Source organism: Gallus gallus, chromosome 4 (genome assembly GCF_016699485.2).
Source record: "Gallus gallus isolate bGalGal1 chromosome 4, bGalGal1.mat.broiler.GRCg7b, whole genome shotgun sequence".
Lineage (NCBI taxonomy): Eukaryota > Metazoa > Chordata > Aves > Galliformes > Phasianidae > Gallus > Gallus gallus.
The window spans coordinates 77,013,467-77,032,406 of record NC_052535.1 but is presented as its reverse complement, the minus strand read 5'-3'; the positions used below and the strand labels follow the sequence as shown (position 1 = coordinate 77,032,406).

The 18,940-nt window shown below is 35.9% G+C and overlaps 1 protein-coding gene across 10 annotated transcripts in view; it reads right to left on the bottom strand.

Annotated features, from left to right (window-relative positions):
• Positions 1-743: 743 nt before the first annotated feature.
• Positions 744-18,940, bottom strand: part of RAB28 (RAB28, member RAS oncogene family) — a 61,396-nt gene continuing 43,199 nt past the window's right edge. The window contains exons 5-10 of one of the 10 annotated variants that reach the window (XM_040699037.2): positions 12,980-13,083; positions 10,206-10,283; positions 4,398-4,453; positions 4,043-4,090; positions 2,364-2,464; positions 1,287-1,422 (exon numbers count right to left, since the gene is read on the bottom strand). In XM_040699037.2, coding sequence (XP_040554971.1) covers positions 2,443-2,464; positions 4,043-4,090; positions 4,398-4,453; positions 10,206-10,283; positions 12,980-13,083 — 308 coding nt within the window. In that variant the 3' untranslated portion in view covers positions 1,287-1,422; positions 2,364-2,442. Of the gene's footprint in view, positions 1,423-2,363; positions 2,465-4,031; positions 4,091-4,397; positions 6,359-6,408; positions 7,997-10,205; positions 10,284-12,979; positions 13,084-18,940 lie in introns of those variants that run through there. The other 9 variants (XM_040699041.2, XM_040699040.2, XM_040699036.2 and 6 more) reach the window with 9 other exon arrangements.

Sequence of the window (18,940 nt, the reverse complement as noted above, 5' to 3'; positions counted from 1 at the left end):
GTCTAGAGGGAGGTATCCCTGCCTATAGCAGGGAGACTGGAACTAGGTGATCTTAAAGGTCCCTTCCAACCCAAACCATTCTATGATTTCTTGCCACTTGGAATTTCTTGAATATATTTGTTTTAACTTTTAAACTCTTTCTTCAGCAGCCGTATAGGAATACTTAATTGAAAGACTTTGTCACTTTTTCCACTTGAAATATACAAGCTTCCTTTGCTCAACCTCATTAATTTTCTAAATCTCCAAATGTTTTGTCATACTTTATAAGAAAATGCATTCTAGAGTTAAAAAAAGGAAAAGCTTTCCAGCTTGGAATTAGGTTGGCTTAATTTTTTCCTCACCTTACCTTAGACGTGGCAGGAGAGAACTGTACGTCTGAAAGAGACTGCTAGAAGAGGAACAGAGGAGAAATATGATGATCACAGAGGACACTGCTTTTTATTTGTTTGTTTTTTCTTTTTAACTCTTAAATAGAAAGAAGAAAGTATCAGTCCAAAAACAAGTCACTCAGTTAATAGAAATGACTGATCCTAATTGATCTATCAACAGTTTCTAATGCACGTTGAATATATCACTCAACATTTACAGCCCAAACAGCCAAGTGAGGTTCATCCATATTCATGTAGACTTATGAGTATATCTACTACTGCAAGAAGTAATACTGATGTGGGAATAAAAAATACACAAAACATTAGCTTTTTTCAGAGCATCCATGAAGACAACTTGAGACTTCAGAAGAGTAATTACTTTTATATTACAGCTTTATTTCAAGCACTGATTCTTCCTGGATACAATTTATACATTTTGCACTATGTATATACATTTATGGAATACTTTTCAAGTTATCCCTAAGTAAAATATATTAGTCTTCTCAAAGTATCCCAGCAATAGCTTCCCCAAATTACACTTTGCTGAATGCTACTTTAGATCACAGGAGAAAAAAAAAAAAAAAAAAAAAAAAGGAAAAAGAAATGCTTTGGCAAAACTTCCATAATCACACTTCTTCATTCATTTTCATTCCAGTATCGGTCAAATAGATAGGAGAAAACAAACACAGTTCTACTGCTTTACTGAAACATAATTTAAAAGAATGTAGATTTTTATTTTTTCAAAGTGTGTGGTCTTAACATTTCATTTTCAGCCAGTCAAAAAAAAAAAAAAAAAAAAAAAAACTGCCTGGTGCTTCTCAGTGTAAAATGGTGCAACACATTTTTGAGACTTGTAATTGCATTGTAGCGATGGTGACTGTTAAAAGCTCCTGGCAATCCCAGAGCCTGTGTCAAAGTAGGAGGACAGCCAAAAGTATCAAAACAGAGAAGAATAATACAGTCATTGAACTGCACACATTGAGCTTCTAGGAGGATTAACGCTTCTCGTCACAGGCTCCTGACTGTAGTTGACAATATCTGCTTTCACCACCCTCTGTCATAAAAGAAAAAACACAGCAATAATCAGAATCAAAATACAATATTGATGCTGGCAAACCACTCAACAGATATTTTACTATGAAACACAGAGGGAAAAATAAAGAAATTGTGCAGAACATATACAGTTCAGTTTTCTTCAGCATCTACAGTAAGTCTGATCAGATGTTATTTTCTCAATCTAAATAAGTCAACTCATACTAAGTGGAAGGAAGTGCCTTGGTAAGTTTTCTTGACAATTTTACAGGGCTAATAAAAAGCAGCATTGCAAAAAAAAAAAAAACAGCGAATGCATTTTTTTCTCCTCAAGAATTGTTTTGCATGCAAATTATAAAACAGAATTTTACAAAGACTATGATACGCATTCTTTCAGAATAACTGCCTGTCTTAACCAGAAACCGCAGGTAGTTCATCTTTGCCTCTTTAAGCAATTCAGGGGAAAATAGAATTCAAAGCAAATTTCAAATACAAACATCCTTCAAAAAAAGCTTAACTAGACATACAGACCAAAGACTGAACTAACATAAAAAGAACTTCTGTGTACTATAAATATTCATTTTCTGTTTAAAAATCAAACAGATATTACCCGTTCTATTTACAAAGCATTTAACAGAACTGTTGGTCTCTCCTAGATGGGGAGAGAAATAAGAGATACCAGTTTTCTGTCCATTTTCATTTGAGGCAGCAATGTAACATTTTGAATTCTACAGCATTGAAAGCCCCTCTTAGTACTATAATATGAAGTATTACCAAGTTCCTATGAACCAAGCCTCAAAATTGCACACAAAACTTCTAATTAATATACTATATATTATTTCTGCTTACCGATATAAAATACATCATTTCTAAGAGAATCTTAAATTCATGTAAAAGCATGTAAATTCATGTAAAAGCAATGCAGCTTGAAAGACAAACAAAAAAGAACTTCTACATCAATACCTGAACTACTGCATTGAGCAGACTTTGCTCTGGCAGCTGGAAGTGTTGTGATGTTGGTTATCTTCTTCAGGGTAGTTCACTATTTCTGCCCTGACAACATGCTGTTCAATCATGTATCAACATAATGGGCAGAGATGAAGGAGAAGAATGAAAAAGAAAAGGAAAGAGAAGAAAAAATGGAAAGATTGATCAGTAGTTGAAAAGGAAGAATGAATGACATAAAATGACAGCGCAGAAGCTAAAATGAAGTGCATTTCTTTTCAGGCCCTATGCAGAACAGGAACTTATCTAGCAGAAAGCATCACGATCAGCATCTGTTTTCATGCTCAGGCTTCTTCAAGGAGATGCACTTTTAAAGCATCAAAGTGAAATATTCATGCATGCAATCAACAAAAACTTATTAGAGGAGGAGAAGGGATAGAATTAGAAGAGATAGAAAAGGAAAGATAATTCAGTGGAAGATGGCAACGGCCTCTTCCTTTAAGCCTAAGTTAAATACATTTTACAGTAGTCAGCTTTCCTATCAGCAATTGTAACAAGTGCATTAGCAGGATGTGAGTATCTTTTCCATTACATAGCTCTTACACTACAACTAGATGTTAACCAAAAACTGGTGACTAATTAAAACCTCACATCAAAGTGCTGCCACTTTTGATTTTGCTTCATAGAAAAGAAAGAAAAAAACTACTCCTTTTTTCCCTAAAGTCAAAACAAATCTGTTAAAATCTTTCTATTAACAAAATGCTTCTGAAAAGGGGAAAAAATAACTTAAGCAAAAAAATTATAGAGAAGGTCTGCTATGAAAGATAAAATAATCTTTTTCTTAAAATCTCCACCTTTTACACAATACATTTTTGAAGTTAAAATGAATGGCTAAATAAATGTATGCATTTTGAAGGAAACAATATGTAAACTGGATGATGTGAACGGATAAGCAGTACATGTTAAGGTTTACCTCTGTAAATAAAACCTTTATGTCAAACAAATACTAGTAATTGAATTGCCTGGTAAAGGATCTGAATTTATTAGCTGCTGATGTATTCCCCTTGAGTTTAATTGATCACATTTGTATTATCTTATCAAGTAGACAACATTTGTGATTTACAACGCTCCTGGCCTGATGTTATCAGGGGAAAGGTTGCTAAATCCATGCAAAGCAGTAGTAGGGGTTTTAGCATTAAACAGTGTTATCTGACCTCACAGGACCTAGTTTCGTCATACCAGTCTTCTGACTAAAGCCAAGGAAAAAAATCTTGCAATCAGTAGGCAATTAATTGTTCCTCAAAACACTGGTCTAAATCCCATCATGTAAACAAGGCTAGGTTAGTGATCTGTGTTTATGCACACTGTAGCAAAACGCTGACTAACATAAATGACAAGGATTTTCTAAAGGAATTTCACATTTAAAAAAAAATACATTGCAGTATTTATTTTATTAACTTTAAGGTAATTAAAAACTTTGAGCTTCTTTGTATCTATGCAAGACATATCTATAATTGCCAAGGTTCAAACTGCTGTTAGTAATGAGAAATAAACTTACTTGGTGCAGGTGCTCTGAATTCCCAATCTGACTTATCTGCCAAACATTTTATTATACAAAGCTGGCACATGCACACCCTCACTTCTTGAGCTGGCATGTAGTTAAAGAGAAAACTACAAATCACTTACAAAAACGCTACCTCTTGCCAATGCCAAGGAACAAAGCTGCACCCCATGCGGTTTTTATACTATGGTTGAAAGTAAAAAATACAGAAAGAAAAACATTTGATTAGTAGAGGAGCTATTTCCTCAAATTTCATCAGACCCTTGTGATTTAAAGGAGAGGAATTCGAGGACTGAAAATAAGTCAGAATCTGCAATTTTCTGACTTTGGAATGGTTCCATTTCAAAAACACGTTCCAGTCACACACAAACAGTAATCTATTCCTTTGTTTCACCACAGTTTTGACTAAATAAAGGTTTGATTAACAGTCATCTCAGCATGTTAACAGACAGGATTTAGTAGCTCTAGCTGAGATAGTTTAAAAAACTTACCACCCCCAAATGCCTGTTCTACTCCTCTGCTGGAGATCACTGTTGCCAAAGGAGACCTGGTGGAATGTAACATGTACTTGCACCTCATCCGCTTCAGCACAAAGTCTGGCAACTTCACTTAAAAACAACTTTCATCAGCAGTTTAAGCTAAGCTGCTGAACTTCACCCTGATGTGGCCAAGGCAGACGATCACCTTCCATTTTCTGATTGTGCTGGGGGAGCAATAAATTCCAGCCAAAGGGTAGTAACAAATATCTCGGGTTGCATTAACATCTTAAACGGCTGCAGCTGTTTTCTAACACAATGCATGGCAAATAATTTAATTTCTGAGGCTTGTTCTTGCACTTAATTAACAGTTTAGCAGTCAATTTGAAGGGGGACCAAGACCCCCATCTACATTTCACAAGGTTTTCTGTAGTTCTCCCAGTCATCAAAGCACAGAAGCCACGAGTCAAGCCCCACAAATTCATACACCTTGAAGTAGTGTGCTTAGGATTCTTATTACTAACCACAGGTGAGTGACTTCTACAATCCTCCTAATGACTGTGACAATTGGAATTGTTTTTTGAAGAAAAGGAATATGATCTTCAGCCATAAAATCACAAGTGCTAAAAAATAATTTATGAAGAGTATTCTCAGCATTAGACAATCAGTAACCATGAAGAAATATACAATAAATCATAACTGATAAATCATTTCACTGTTGGTGCCTTATGCAAATTTAGTATTTCATGTTATTCTTTGTTACCACCTAAACTGAACAAAGACATTTGATGTTCTCTGACAAACACACCATCACAGAGTATCTTGAGCTGGAAGGGACCATAAGGATCATTGAGTCAGTCCATCTCCTGGCTCCACAAAGAACCACCCAAAAATCAGACCATATGTCTGAGAGCATCATCCAAGTGCTCCTTGAACTCTGGCAGCTCAGAGACGTGACTACTGCCCTGGGGAGCCTGTTCCATGCCCATCACCCTCTGGTGAAGAACCTTTTCCTAACACCCAAGTTGACCCACCCTTGATGCAGCTTCATGCCATTACACTCGAATATACTCAAGTAGAAACCATCTCATTTTTCAAAACAAAGAAACCTCACATTACACAGAATACGGAACATTCAAAGACAAGATCCTGGAAGAAAACAATGCACATTTGTAAAACTGTGTTTTACTCTTCTCTCAAAGAAGAAATTAAATACAATGCTTGCAAATTAACTGAGTTAAGTTGCACTTACTCTTGTTTTTTGTTTTGTTCTTTTTTAGCACCTATTTATCTACTTTTATAGTCCAGTTGGTAGAGTATTAAACACCTAGAAACGTTAAGGAGCATGTTCACATAGCCATTCTATAATTTAAGGAAATCAAACACTGATTGGAGAGAAATTTAAAAGACAAACATCTCCCGTCACTCTTCCATATACACATATGGGAATCTCTATCTATCACATAAACTATTTGTAGTAAACCAGGAATCATCTAAAAGCACCTCCATTCAGCCAAAAGACCCACTCCATGCTTTTGAGCCACAGCATCTACACGTTACTTCAGTAGAGCTTTTCCACTGCAGACTAATGAATTTCTCTCAAGAAATGTCCTTCCATTTGTCTCTCTGAGGCTATGAAGGTTAAAATTTTCTTTCTCCAATTTTATGCATACTTTCTGTTTCCAATCTTACAAACTAACCAAGGTTTGGAACCAAACACAACAATTAACCTTAAGCTACAGCTAACAAGACAAATACTTAAATACAATTCCCTTTGGTTTCTCACTGACTTAATTTTGAACAATTCCTACTGCCCGCTCAAAATAGCGCTCTCAAAGGGAGCAAACCTTACACTGTTAGCAAAGTATTATTGCTTATTTGGAGCAAATTAAAACTGTGCTTCATTAGAAGAATCTTGCAAAGTCACAATGTTTCTCTCTTCAGCTACACACATCAGGGAGAGACTTCTGCTGGACCTGAATGAAGAGACAATGAAATTTCTTTTCTAACCACCTTCACTGACAGGCTTTGCTTTTTCTTTTGTTGTTGCTTGTGTTGTTTGTGTCTGGATTTATTTCTTTTTTTTCTTCTTTTTTTTTTTTTAATTTGGATTATTTCTTTTAAATCACTACATCTTAGATTCCCATTAACAGTAACATGTGGGCCATAGTGAGTATTTATACTATGCATATTAACTTAGTTATTGCTACCGTAATTTGCATATCAACTTTGTCCTATCCACATATTGTACATTCTATTGATACATTCAATGCCATTAAAAATGGTGATTATTTATAATAAGGTAGGAAAAAGCTTACTTAAAGCCAGCACCAATTCAAACTAGAAAGTAGTGCATTTTTCAGACAAGTCTACACAGAGATTCTTACCTTAAAAATAGACATTTTCTTTACAAAGCTACAATACTCTGTATAGCCTCTTTCCTCATATTCTTATTTTAATTGAAGGTATTTGCATACCTATCTATAAGTTTAGTTTGCAGGATACAACAATACATGTGTAAGACCACTGCTTCAATAGAAGCTATATAATCAAATAAAAATTAAGGAGCTCTTTATGCAATTAATTATTCACATACAAATCATTATACAGTTCAGAACAGCAGGTGAATGGTGCCTCAGTAGTAAACAAATACCAAAAAAATACACTCAATATTTACTTACCTATAAATCATAGCTTTTTGAAACTCTTTTCCTTTGCTTGTCAGGCATTCACTTGTAAGTATATTTTGCCATTTTACTATTTGCAATACAATTTTGTAGTGAACCACTTCAACATACACTGTAAACACTGAAGTGGTGAAACACTTTCAGAAATTACATATTTATTATATATTTCAAAAAGCAGGAGACCAACCTGTACACAATATATGTTTTGTGCCATTGGTTTGGTTTCCTTTACTAAACTTTTTGACTTATTCTGGGGCTACTCATTTAATCTTAACAGCATCTAGCAATTCTAGGATACCGTGTCAGTCATCTCAGCCACTTTTTGGTTTAGTAATTGTAATCCTAAATAACATTACATAGTAAAGGTTGCCTCAGTAGTATAATCTTTGCTTCTGAGGTTTCTGAAACAGTTTTGTGTAAAACCCTTTGGTTAAAACTTATGTGCTCACAGTCTTCCTGTCAGGAAAATTATATTTAGAAGCAGGAACCTGGCAGGAGGAGGTGGTAAAGGAAAAGGGGCTATACTGGAAAAGCTCTTGCTTGTTTGCTTATTTCAACAATTAACACATTTTAGTTCTCCTAACATCCACTGATTTAAATATATAACATCCAACTCCAGTAACTACAGTTAAACAAATTGCAGTTTAAATTAAAAAAAAAAAAACATTTTTTCCTATTAATTTAAAATGTCATAAAGCTGTTCTCATTAGAACTATTTTGCATGCAATAATTACATGAAATATTCTTTTCAGAAACAGTAAAAAGCTCTGTTACAGTTCAAAGGAAGACATGCAGCAAGGTTTTGACATGCATTTGCTGTGTTCCCACCTCTAAATCACTATTAGCCAATATAAGAGGATGGGGAATATGCTTCTCGATGACTCCCCACCTATTGCTGGGAAACACTGTCCTCTCAGTCCTTTCTTACTGCAAAGGAGATGGCAGAAAATCCTCCAACTCAACACAAAGAAAAAAACACAAAGTGCAAAAGACTACACAGTTCCTTTAAGAGGAGATTATTTGGGATGGGCACAGTAAGAAAAGTAATTTCAGATGGCAGGAAGCAATATTAGCTACCCAAACACCTGATACCACAAGTCAGTCAAGAATGGGTATACTCCATCAGGAAAAGATTTTTTCTGATTTGTACATGATAATGTACAAGTAGGAAATAGTGCTCTTATGCTGAGGCAAACAGACCTTACTGAGGAAAGCATCATCATCCTGCATTATAAAGGTACATACTCAAAACTAAAATCTGAGATCAACCAACCAAAGCACATCACGTGGTTAATTCTTGACTCTGTAACTGACATACAGGGCAGCCTGGTCTAGTGGTTGGTGACCCTGCAAGGGGGTTGAAACTAGATGATCATTGTGGTCCTTTTCAATCCAGGCCATTCTATGATTCTGTGATTCTATGAAACAGTACTTTTTTCATATTCAGTTCAGTACGTCTATACTGAACATTAATTTAGAACATTTACACTTGCAGAAACTTATGCCTTCTATCTCTTAAGCTTTTAGTGTTATAAAATGATTTTGTTTTAGTATGTAAAGAATTTTAAAACAAAGTTAAACAAAAGTTTAAAACAAAGTTAAAGTTAAATCATAAACACTGAATATGATATCAGTATAAACACTACATAAGATATCAGTAATTTATGTATAGATAATATAGCATCTTTCATGCTACCTGCACTTGCAAAAATATAATTCGTAGAATGGCCTGGGTTGAAAAGGACCACAATGATCATGGAGTTTCAACCCCCCTGCTATGTGCAGGGTTGCCAACCACCAGACCAGGCTGCCCAGAGCCACATCCAGCCTGGCCTTGAATGCCTCCAGCAATGGGGCATTCACAACCTCCTTGGGCAACCTGTTCCTGTGCATCACCACCCTCTGGGTGAAAAACTTCCTCCTAATATCTAACCTAAACCTCCTCTGTCCCAGTTTAAAACCATTCCCCCTTGTCCTGTCACTATCCACCCTTGTAAACAGCCGTTCCCCTTCCTGTTTATGTGCTCCCTTCAAGTACTGGAAGGCCACAATGAGGTCTCCCTGGAGCCTTCTCTTCTCCAAGCTAAACAAGTTCCCTTAACCTTTTTTCATAGGAGAGGTGCTCCAGCCCTCTGATCATCTTAGTGGCCCTCCTCTCGATCTGCTCCAAGAGCTCCACATCCTTCCTGTACTGGGGACCCCAGGCCTGGACGCAATACTCCAGATAGGGCCTCACAAGAGCCGAGTAGAGGGGAACAATCACCTCCCTCTCACTGCTGGCCACCCCTTTTTTAATGCAGACCAGAACACAGTTGGCCTTCTGGGCTGCAAGTGCACACTGCTGGCTCATGTCCAGCCTCTCATCTACCAGGACCCTAAGTCCTTCTCTGCAGGGCTGCTCTCAAGGAGATCTTCCCCCAGTTTGTATAAATACCTAGGATTGCTCCAATCCCAGTGCAGCACCCTGCACTTGGCCTTACTGAACCTCATTAGGTTTTCATGGGCTCATTTCTCCAGCCTGTCCAGGTCCCTCTGGATGGCTTCCCTCCCTTCCAACATATCGACTGCACCACTCAGCTTGGTGTCATCCGCAAACTTGCTGAGGGTGCACTCGATGCCATCATCTGTGTCATTGATAAAGAGGTTGAAGAGCACCGGCCCCAAGACCGACCCCTGAGGGACACCGCTTGTGACCGGCCTCCACCCTGACACAGAACCATTGATCACAACCCTTTGGCTGCGTTCAGCCTGCCAATTCCCAATCCATCAAACAGTCCATCCTTCAAATCCACACCTCTCCAATTTAGAGAGAAGGATGTGGTGAGGGACCATGCCAAAGGCATAAATACATAAAGATGTATTAATTTCTAAGAATTTTTTATATATATTACAAACAGCTCTCAAACTATTATTTTCTTTAGTTTTTGAACATGCATTTTATTGCTACTGCAAGTTTATCATGATGGATAAAGATTATTATATTTTTAAGAAGCTGTTGTGATAGTAACTAGCTGTCTCTAGTAGAATGGGTACAGTTCACTTTAAAGGATAGATATTAATTTGCAACATGATTTGTAGGTTTTTTGCTAAATACTAAATAAAATTTTAAGCAAAACACGTATTTGTGGAAAATTACCTGTGATTGTTCCATTTCTGCTTTGTTTAATTTGATGCCAAGGATTTCAGCAGCAATTCTCTGAAAACACAGGAAGACCTATGGAAAAAAAAAATTGTATTTAAATGATTAAAAACAGACATCCTACAGGTTCTTTCAAATATATCAAACCATTCTTGAACTGTAAACAACAAGGTACAGAGAATTGTGACCTGTGCAAAACAGATCTGAGAACAATCTCATCTGGTACATTCAATTTTGTTTAAAATTGGGAAAAATAACTCAACAATGCTATGAGAAATGAACAGTACGCTAGATTGTTAGGCAACACTTCTACTCTGCCTCCAGAGGCTTAAGTTTAAACAAGCTTTTACACAACCCACCTCTCAAATACTGCTCTCAGTGCTATAAAATATGAATAAGGGTATTCACTAATGTTTAGCACAAAAATATTTTACCAGTGTATTGTGCAATAAAGACGTAAATTTCTGAAATTCAGAAAAACTGAACTGTGCATCAGCAGCACCAAAATCTCTGCTGCGTATGTTTCAAAGACATTATGAACATCAAATCCAAGCAACAATACATTTCAGGGGTCTTAAAAATGATTGTCTGTGTTATATTGAACAGAAATATCTCAGAAGTAAGTAAAATGTTGCATGGCATGGAGCAGCCTAGCCATTAGACTTCAGATGTGGTTTGGCAGATAACACTGGGTGGGAAGGCTATCTTAAATAACTCCTTTACTTCATCTCAATGCAGTCCACCAATCTTACTGTTTAGGGAGCTGCATTTTAAATCTGATTAAAGGACACAAAATATATTAAACAGGAACAATTTAAGACTGTCAAGCTGCATCTTGGGATCAGACAGCTCAGACAGCTCAGTCTGCATGGCTGTGCAACTGAGCACACAGCCTAACCTGCCAGCCTACAGTGCTTTTCACCATACGGCTGCCACTCCAGAAGGTAAGGCCTGTGGAAGTGTTATCAGTCATTGTCAAGGAAAAATTAAAAAAAAATAGAATAAAAAAAAAACATTCACACAATTTTTTCTCACAGCTCAGATGGAAGCTGAAAACAAATGAGTAGCAAAAACAACAAGCCACTGTCACATCCAAAATCACTTTACTTTCTCTGAACTACTTGGACTACTATCAGCCTACTCTACTAACAACCGTACAGCAAGGAAATGGGCAGACCTTTTCCAGAGACCTACCCAACCAAGCTCTGGGGTGTAGTGAACGGACCCCCTGCTGCGCTGAAGTTCTGTGCACAAAGCACCAGGTGGGAGCTCAGTGCTCTAGTTATGCAGTTCAATGGAGAGTACGACAGTTATGCTACAGTAAATCTTTCATGAAGTTTAATTCTCCTCTAAGGAGACATTCAGATTTTTCTATGTATATAAAATTATCTTTTGCAAATGAGTCTGTTGGAAAGATCTAAGGTAAACAAAACAAATCACTTCATCTACCTTAATTGAGCATGTAAGACTCCTCTAGTCTATACCCAGAGCAGCCATGGAAGGCCTCTCCCTAAATCACTGTCCAGAATAAACACCCTGTCCTCCCGGCACAACTACGCACATACATGAACTGCACACTGAACAGTGAAAAGAGTTAATTCAAACCTACAACGAAACTAAAAATGAACTACTGTAAACTATTCTTCATACCTTCTTTTGTCAGTAGATATTTAAACAGAAAGTTCTGGTTAATGCTTTTAGGTACATTGAGATTTACTTTTGTTTTTAAATAGTAAGTTAAAAAAAAGTACAATTAGCATATACAGAGGAATGCTGTGGTAATTCATGAATTACATCATCAATTAAAAGACAGAATAAAGATTCCTTCTTAATTTGTAATGTTGACTATATCCATCTTATAAAAACTACTACTTTACCACAAAATGGTTGTCTCCTTGAGAAAGGAACATCACATGCAAACTTCACTGCATGAAGTATTATAAAATTTGTCTTCTCTTTCTAACATAAGAAAAACATTTTCAGACTTTAAACAAAAATTCCTGCCAAAGATTTAACACAAGCTCTAAGGAGAATCAGGACTCACCGCATTTGTATCAGCAGTATAACACAATAATTACAGAAATTATAAAATCTGGCAGTCTACTGTAGAAGTAATTGAGCTTTCATCAAATATCTTAAGACAACAAGTGATGCCATTTGTGTTACAGAATTATGCTTCCACATAATTGGATATGGTCTTACTGTTCAGTAATACTCAAATAAATTAAGTTATGTTGCCCGTGTGAGACAGAGACAGACTTATTTTTTACACAAAGTCATGCGAGAGAAATCAAGAAAAACAATACAGTGTGATTTCATCTGACTGATAGAGTCAACTAAAAGAGAACCTTTTCTTCCACACACTTCCAACTAAAATAAGTATCTAAGTTTGGTCTGAGATAAATGACCATTCTAAAATATGTTCAGCAAAGCATTACAAATACCAGAAAGTTCAAGTTTGAATGGACTCGCAGAGAGAACATCTTCTGGCTCAGAACCCATATTAAAAGTTTTGATTGTAACAGGATCTTGTGAATTTATCAACTGTTAAAAGTTTCTGTGTTGATGCTCTATAGATGAGACTTCACCTGGAACAAAAGCTGACAGCAGAGATCCAACAGGCCTCATTTCTCACGATGATGTATAAACCAGAGTACTTCCATACTAAGATCTATACCTCAACCCACAAATCAAATGAAAAGACACTGTAATTAATAAAGTACATATACATTTGCAGAAAGATCAGGACAGAGTTTATTTTTCTTACTTACAGAATCTCCTGTCTTGGCTGACACAAAATGGCTACTGAAATTGTTTTCCTGACAAAATCGCTGATGCTTGTCAACTTTCACTGTGCGCATATGCTCCAAGTCAACTAGAAACAAGTGAAAAAAAAGAGATTACTACAACAGAGGCTTTTCATGTAGTTATCTGTCTTAGAAAACTCATTCATTGGAAATACATCAGATGTCATCTTATTCTTTGCAGAGGTATGCTAATGCCGGTTTCTTTTTATAATCATATGTCAAAAATAAAGAAATCACAATGAACACTGCACAGTAAAACATAAGAAATTCTTATCTGATCTAAAGAAAAAAAAATTACGGACTCACACAAGCAATTGGTAACAATTTTCCCACTAACTACACGCAAAAAGAAAAAAAAGAATGTGAGACAATTAAATTGTTTTGTTTTTACAAGTATGATGTATAATGATAGTACAGCGTAAACTACAGACACAGAGTTCACAAAGTCCATTTGAAATAAGTTGTAAATAACTTTATTGCAGAACACAGTAGAGCAAAAACTTCACTATAATAAAAAAATGAACTGAATAAAAACATTGATGGTTAGTTATTTTATATGAAGTCTTCAATTCCACGTTCCAGCACATTTTCATTTTTAGCATTTTATAACCACTGGAAGCAAAGTAAAGCTTTCAAATGGTATTTTATGTTAAAAAGCACTCGTTGCCTACAACACAACATGGAGCTCAGGTCTTGCACAGGTTTTATTGTGCACATTCCAGCTTTTCCAAATCTGATCCTAAGGTAACTGGAAACTATATTGAAAAGTTTCTCTTTTTATTGCATTACAGTTCCTATAAGGGTGTTGACTCTCTGCCGTCAAATTATAAGGCAAATATATTCAGAAGGATTTAAGGACAACCAGGCTCTTTGAGTCAATACAGGAAAAAAAAACTTAAACTGATTTCCTGAGGAAGGGACCCAACTGACTTGTAAAAACTTGTAAATTTGCAAATCTAGTAAGCCTGCATAATAGTGTCATTTGATTATCAGCTGAAAAAAATGCTCTCATACTACATAAAAGGCTTTATTTTAAAATGATATTGGAGGTCTTTAATTTGTAGGCTCTGGAGATTTTCTCTTGGAGATTTTTAGTCTAACAAGGGATTCCTACACCCCATTTATACTGCTTACTTTGGTTAACGTGGAGTTTTTGCCACATATTACTGTTCCTCGCACATCAGTAAGGCCTTGTTTATAAGAACAGGCCTAAAATCATCCAGTTACCACAGGCATTAATTTGTGAAGGACTAAAATACTAAGCTATTAACACTAACGTTTGTAGTACAGTACTTCATCATATTAAATGTAGAATATACAGTTTTACAAAAAATAGGAAGAACAAACATTTATTAAGATAAATCCCAAATTCAATAAAAAGCCTCATACAGTCTATGTAACAGTTGTTTAACTTCTTTCTCTTAAAAATAACTACCAGGAGAGAGCCACTGTTGAAATGCTTTTAAGAAAAAAAAAATACAGCATACTCTCTAAACTGTATCACTATAAGCTATTCATTTTACTCTTCATATATTAGCTTTAAGTGCAGCCTGGAAAACACAACACTGCGATTACTCTTTGGGGGAAAAAAAAAAAAATCAATATATATTTCCTTTATTTTTATTTAACAAGGTTTTAAAGGAACCTTACCCTCACATCTGTACTGAAACTAAAAAATATCTACATACAGTTACAACTAAGAAGTCAATCACTGATCATATTTACACCATCTCTCTGTTAAGACCACGGCATACTTATAAAGTATGCCTATAAAACCAACTCACAAATAACAATTTTTCTCTCAATCTCTCTTTCCCAAGAAGAAAAGAACAGAGGTCACAGGAACACAAGAGCATACAAAAGGTAAATGAATTTTCAAGAAGAAAATATTCTGCCTTGTAAGAAATCATATCCCAAAATGCCTCTTATTTTCTATTTGAGGAAATATTAAGAATAAAATATGGTCAGCGGAGCTTATATTTTACAACAGAAGAGAAATTAAAGCATGCACGATCTCAGAATCTAACAGACCAGAAGTAAAAATCAGGGTAAAACTGTGTTTCTGAAATTTGTGAAATTCTCAGTTCCTCTTCCCATTTAGGAGTATTTCATCCCATGGCTTCTGAATTCTGGGCAGTCTGCTGTGAACTGTGCAGTTACTGTTACAGAAGATAACTGCCAGGTAACTGTCCATATGTGCACACTCAGCTCACAGTAAACACAAGGCAATTCATGTTAGGAGCATTAGCCCTCAATGAAAGAGGGCACAGTTTTGATACAAGAAAAAGATTTCAAGTGTTAATAAATATTTAATCACGAAAAGCTGTGGGGCACAATCATAGACAGTTACTGAAGATCAGCTAAAATGCAGCAAATAATTACCCTCTAGGGTTTTTTTTTTTCATTATTTTTATTTCTTTGAACATCTGATGTTTGTCAGCAGAATAAGCAGAATGCATAGCTAACAGGACATAACTCTTGTCCAGATTTTATTTAGACATGTCAGAGAAAAGACTATAGGAGAGATCTGGAGGAGAAAGCTTATTTTCTAAATAGGTGTTCATAAGAAATGTAGGAACTTCATAAGGAGGAAAAAAAAAACCAAAAAAAACCTCATAGCTGGCCTACATGGGCTGGTACAATGAATCACTCAGCAGTAGGAATAGGTGTCTTTGGGATGAAGGATGATACAAGGATGTACTTAAGCCATGAAAAGCTTAAAGGCAAAGACAAATAACTTTTGGCTAGAAAGAAGAGAATCAAACATAAATACAGTATGATTTTATAAACCAGGAAAATGATTTTGCTGAATATTCCAAATGACTAGATAACATTGCGCTTGCCAATAAAAAGGAATTTCAGCAATTAAGATGCAAAAGATGAACATTTTAACCATGGTAATGATTATGATAGGCCATAACTAATGAAGGTCATGAAAAAAAGATTTGGACTTATATCAAACACAAACATTTAGAGAAAGGCCAAAAGAGACGGACATTTCCACACCAGACTGTTCGGTCACCCTACTCATCTGAAGCAAATGAGGAAGATGACAACAGCAGGAGGAAATTAATAGCTCTGTTTTTACCAAGGATAACTTAAGTTGATGGCTAGAAACCACAAGGAGACGTCAAAAGAAGACACAAGGATTTTGTTTGCAAAGGAAAAAGAACTTTAACTATTCACAAACAGTGAGATCCTAAAATAAACAAATATTCATAAAATCACAGAATGTCCTGGGTTGAAAAGGACCAAAATGATCACACGTGCAGGGCCGCCAACCACTAGACAAGGCTGCCCAGAGCCACATCCAGCCTGGATGTGACATTACAAACTGTTACTTCGGTTCAAGCGCTTGCCTACAAATGGTGCTATCCTTATCAATAAATAATGTTTTTCTGCTCATTAAAAGCTAAAGCAAGACCCAAATGGATAAGTTTTACAGAATATAGCAAGAATATTTATTTGGTCTTCAAGCTTGTCTGGTGGGAAGAGTCACTTCAACTGAGGCTAGCAAAATAATTGTGGCTTCTCAAGTAACAGATCCACATGTGTAGTATGTACAGATACCACATAAGGATACCGGCACAACAAAAATAGACTGGAAATTCATGAATTACTTCCCCCTAGCCTGGGAGATGCAAATGAAACTCTCCCCCAAAAGAAGAAACTAGAACAGATCAGTGTCTGCTGCAGCAAGAGATAAGGCTCACTGTAAGACTTGCTTTTCACAAACTCTGGAGAGTTCAATCTTGATTTGTAGGAGACGAAGCATAGATCCAGAGAGGTGAAAAAAGAAGAGTCTGAATCTCCCTCTCATGGAAGTCCCAAACGGTCCATCCAAAGCATTGCTGAAGGCATGAAAAGAAGGAAATAAGAAGAAAACTGCAGAATCTAGATAAGGAAGAAAGTCAAAGAACATCACAGTCACCTCTGTGGAGCAAGCGAGAATTCAAAGATGACAAGAACAAAATTGTGGGCTTAAACTGGGACTATAGAGACTAGATTAGCTCACATCTTCAGGTGACAGAGAAACTACTTTTTCATCATTCTTTGAACTGCTGATATATATCGCTTAATTGCAGTGAAAAGCTGATAAACAACGCTACAATAAAGAGGAAAGAAAACAGTACAAGAATATTTTAAACAATTGTCTGCAAGGCAAGGAATGAAAATGACTGGTAAAAATTCTGAGCAAGCTCTTGAGACAGCATAAATAATCAACTGTAAGTCACATTCCTGTATAATTTTACATGAGAAATTAGGAGTAAGCCACAGACATTTCAGTTTTTGCCTAGCAGCAAGGGAATGCAAGGACACTAGGAAGTGGGTGATTTACAACCTCCACTACACATACACATTCAACATCAGCTCAGTCTCGATTGAAATGTTCTGCTATTTTTGTCTTGAGATTCTCAAACTATTAATGCTAAATAAACTAATACCAAATTTATTTATCTTATGCTATTTCCTCTAAGATAACAGAGGTTTGCAAAAAGTTTCTGCTGGTGGGTCCATAGTAGTTTGGCATATTATGCTTCCATGATTTCCATTTCAATACAACACACAGGTGAAAAACCAATGCCAGGCAATGTAAGTGCTGGCTCATTTCATCCTTTCCACTAAAACGAACTACCACAAATACAATTAGGTCACTAGAACTGCTTCAAGTAATAAAGTGTGATATCAAAGCCCAGAGCTGTTTTGTCTTAAAATTATGGTAACAATAAATATGTGTAACAATAGTTATAACTCAACTGGGACAGACAAAAAGCCAGTAAGTACTTTAAAGTATCATTAATCAGGGAAATGATGAATGTTCTGGTTTCATTACCTTTCAAAATGTCAGAAATCTAACAGTAGTTCACTTTGATTTAAATATTGTTACCCAAGCAAGTAACTGCACATACTCTAAAAGACACCAGAGCATCATTTACGCACAGTATAAAGGCTGCTACTTGTGCCTTTCCCACAGGACGGCCAGTGTCTTCCTTCATAACATCACTAGAGAATAGTTCCATGTAAATTCACAGTGTTTTTAAGGTCAGAAAGCATTGATTTTTTGCAGTAAGCTTTCTTTCAGGTAATTTTGGAAGAAACACAAATGACTAGAACAGATACTTCCAAGCAGCTGAAAAAATAGTGACAGTACTTGTTCAGAATATCATAAACAGCTGAGTGGCAGGCATAATGAATGTTAAGCAAGTCTGAGTGTAGTAGTTTGCTGGCTTTTCTTCTGGATTGTGAGATTGCATTCACAAACTGTAAGGCACTATAAGGTCATTTTACTTATTATTCCAGTGATAACTAATCTAACCATTAGCTAAAGCATCTGTTTGAAAAGAAACTTTAAAGATATAGCTCAGAGTGTTTCAGTAAAACGACGCCTCTCCACCCAAATCTGAGTCTTTCAAAGCTTGCAAGTGGAACAACTACAAGGCAATCTGTTATAAAGGGAGAGTTCTTCTTTTAAGCTGAACTTACTTATTGATATTTACTGCATTTATCATTAAAATCTGTATTAACATAAATGAATTCACAACTGCCTTGCTTCGTAATTATCACACATATTATAACTTTCATATTTTAAGGTAATTAAGGGTAGTTTGAAAGTTATGAGTAAACACCTATATTAATCTCTGGTAGTGCACAAAAATATATTCTTTTACAGTATGCTGTGAAAAACGAAATACAAATCTTTCTGCAAAGTATTTGCAGCTGTTCACACAAGGTATACAATTACATAATGTTTAAATAATGAGCTATCACGATTAGCCCACACAGACATGACAAGTAAAATGCTTTAATAATTTATTAATTTGATTTACATGTGCTTAAAATTATGTACATATTTTCCCTTCTGAAAATACTCCAGGGTCATAAAAAAAAGGGGGGACTGTATATGGTGACTTTTTCATCCTATTT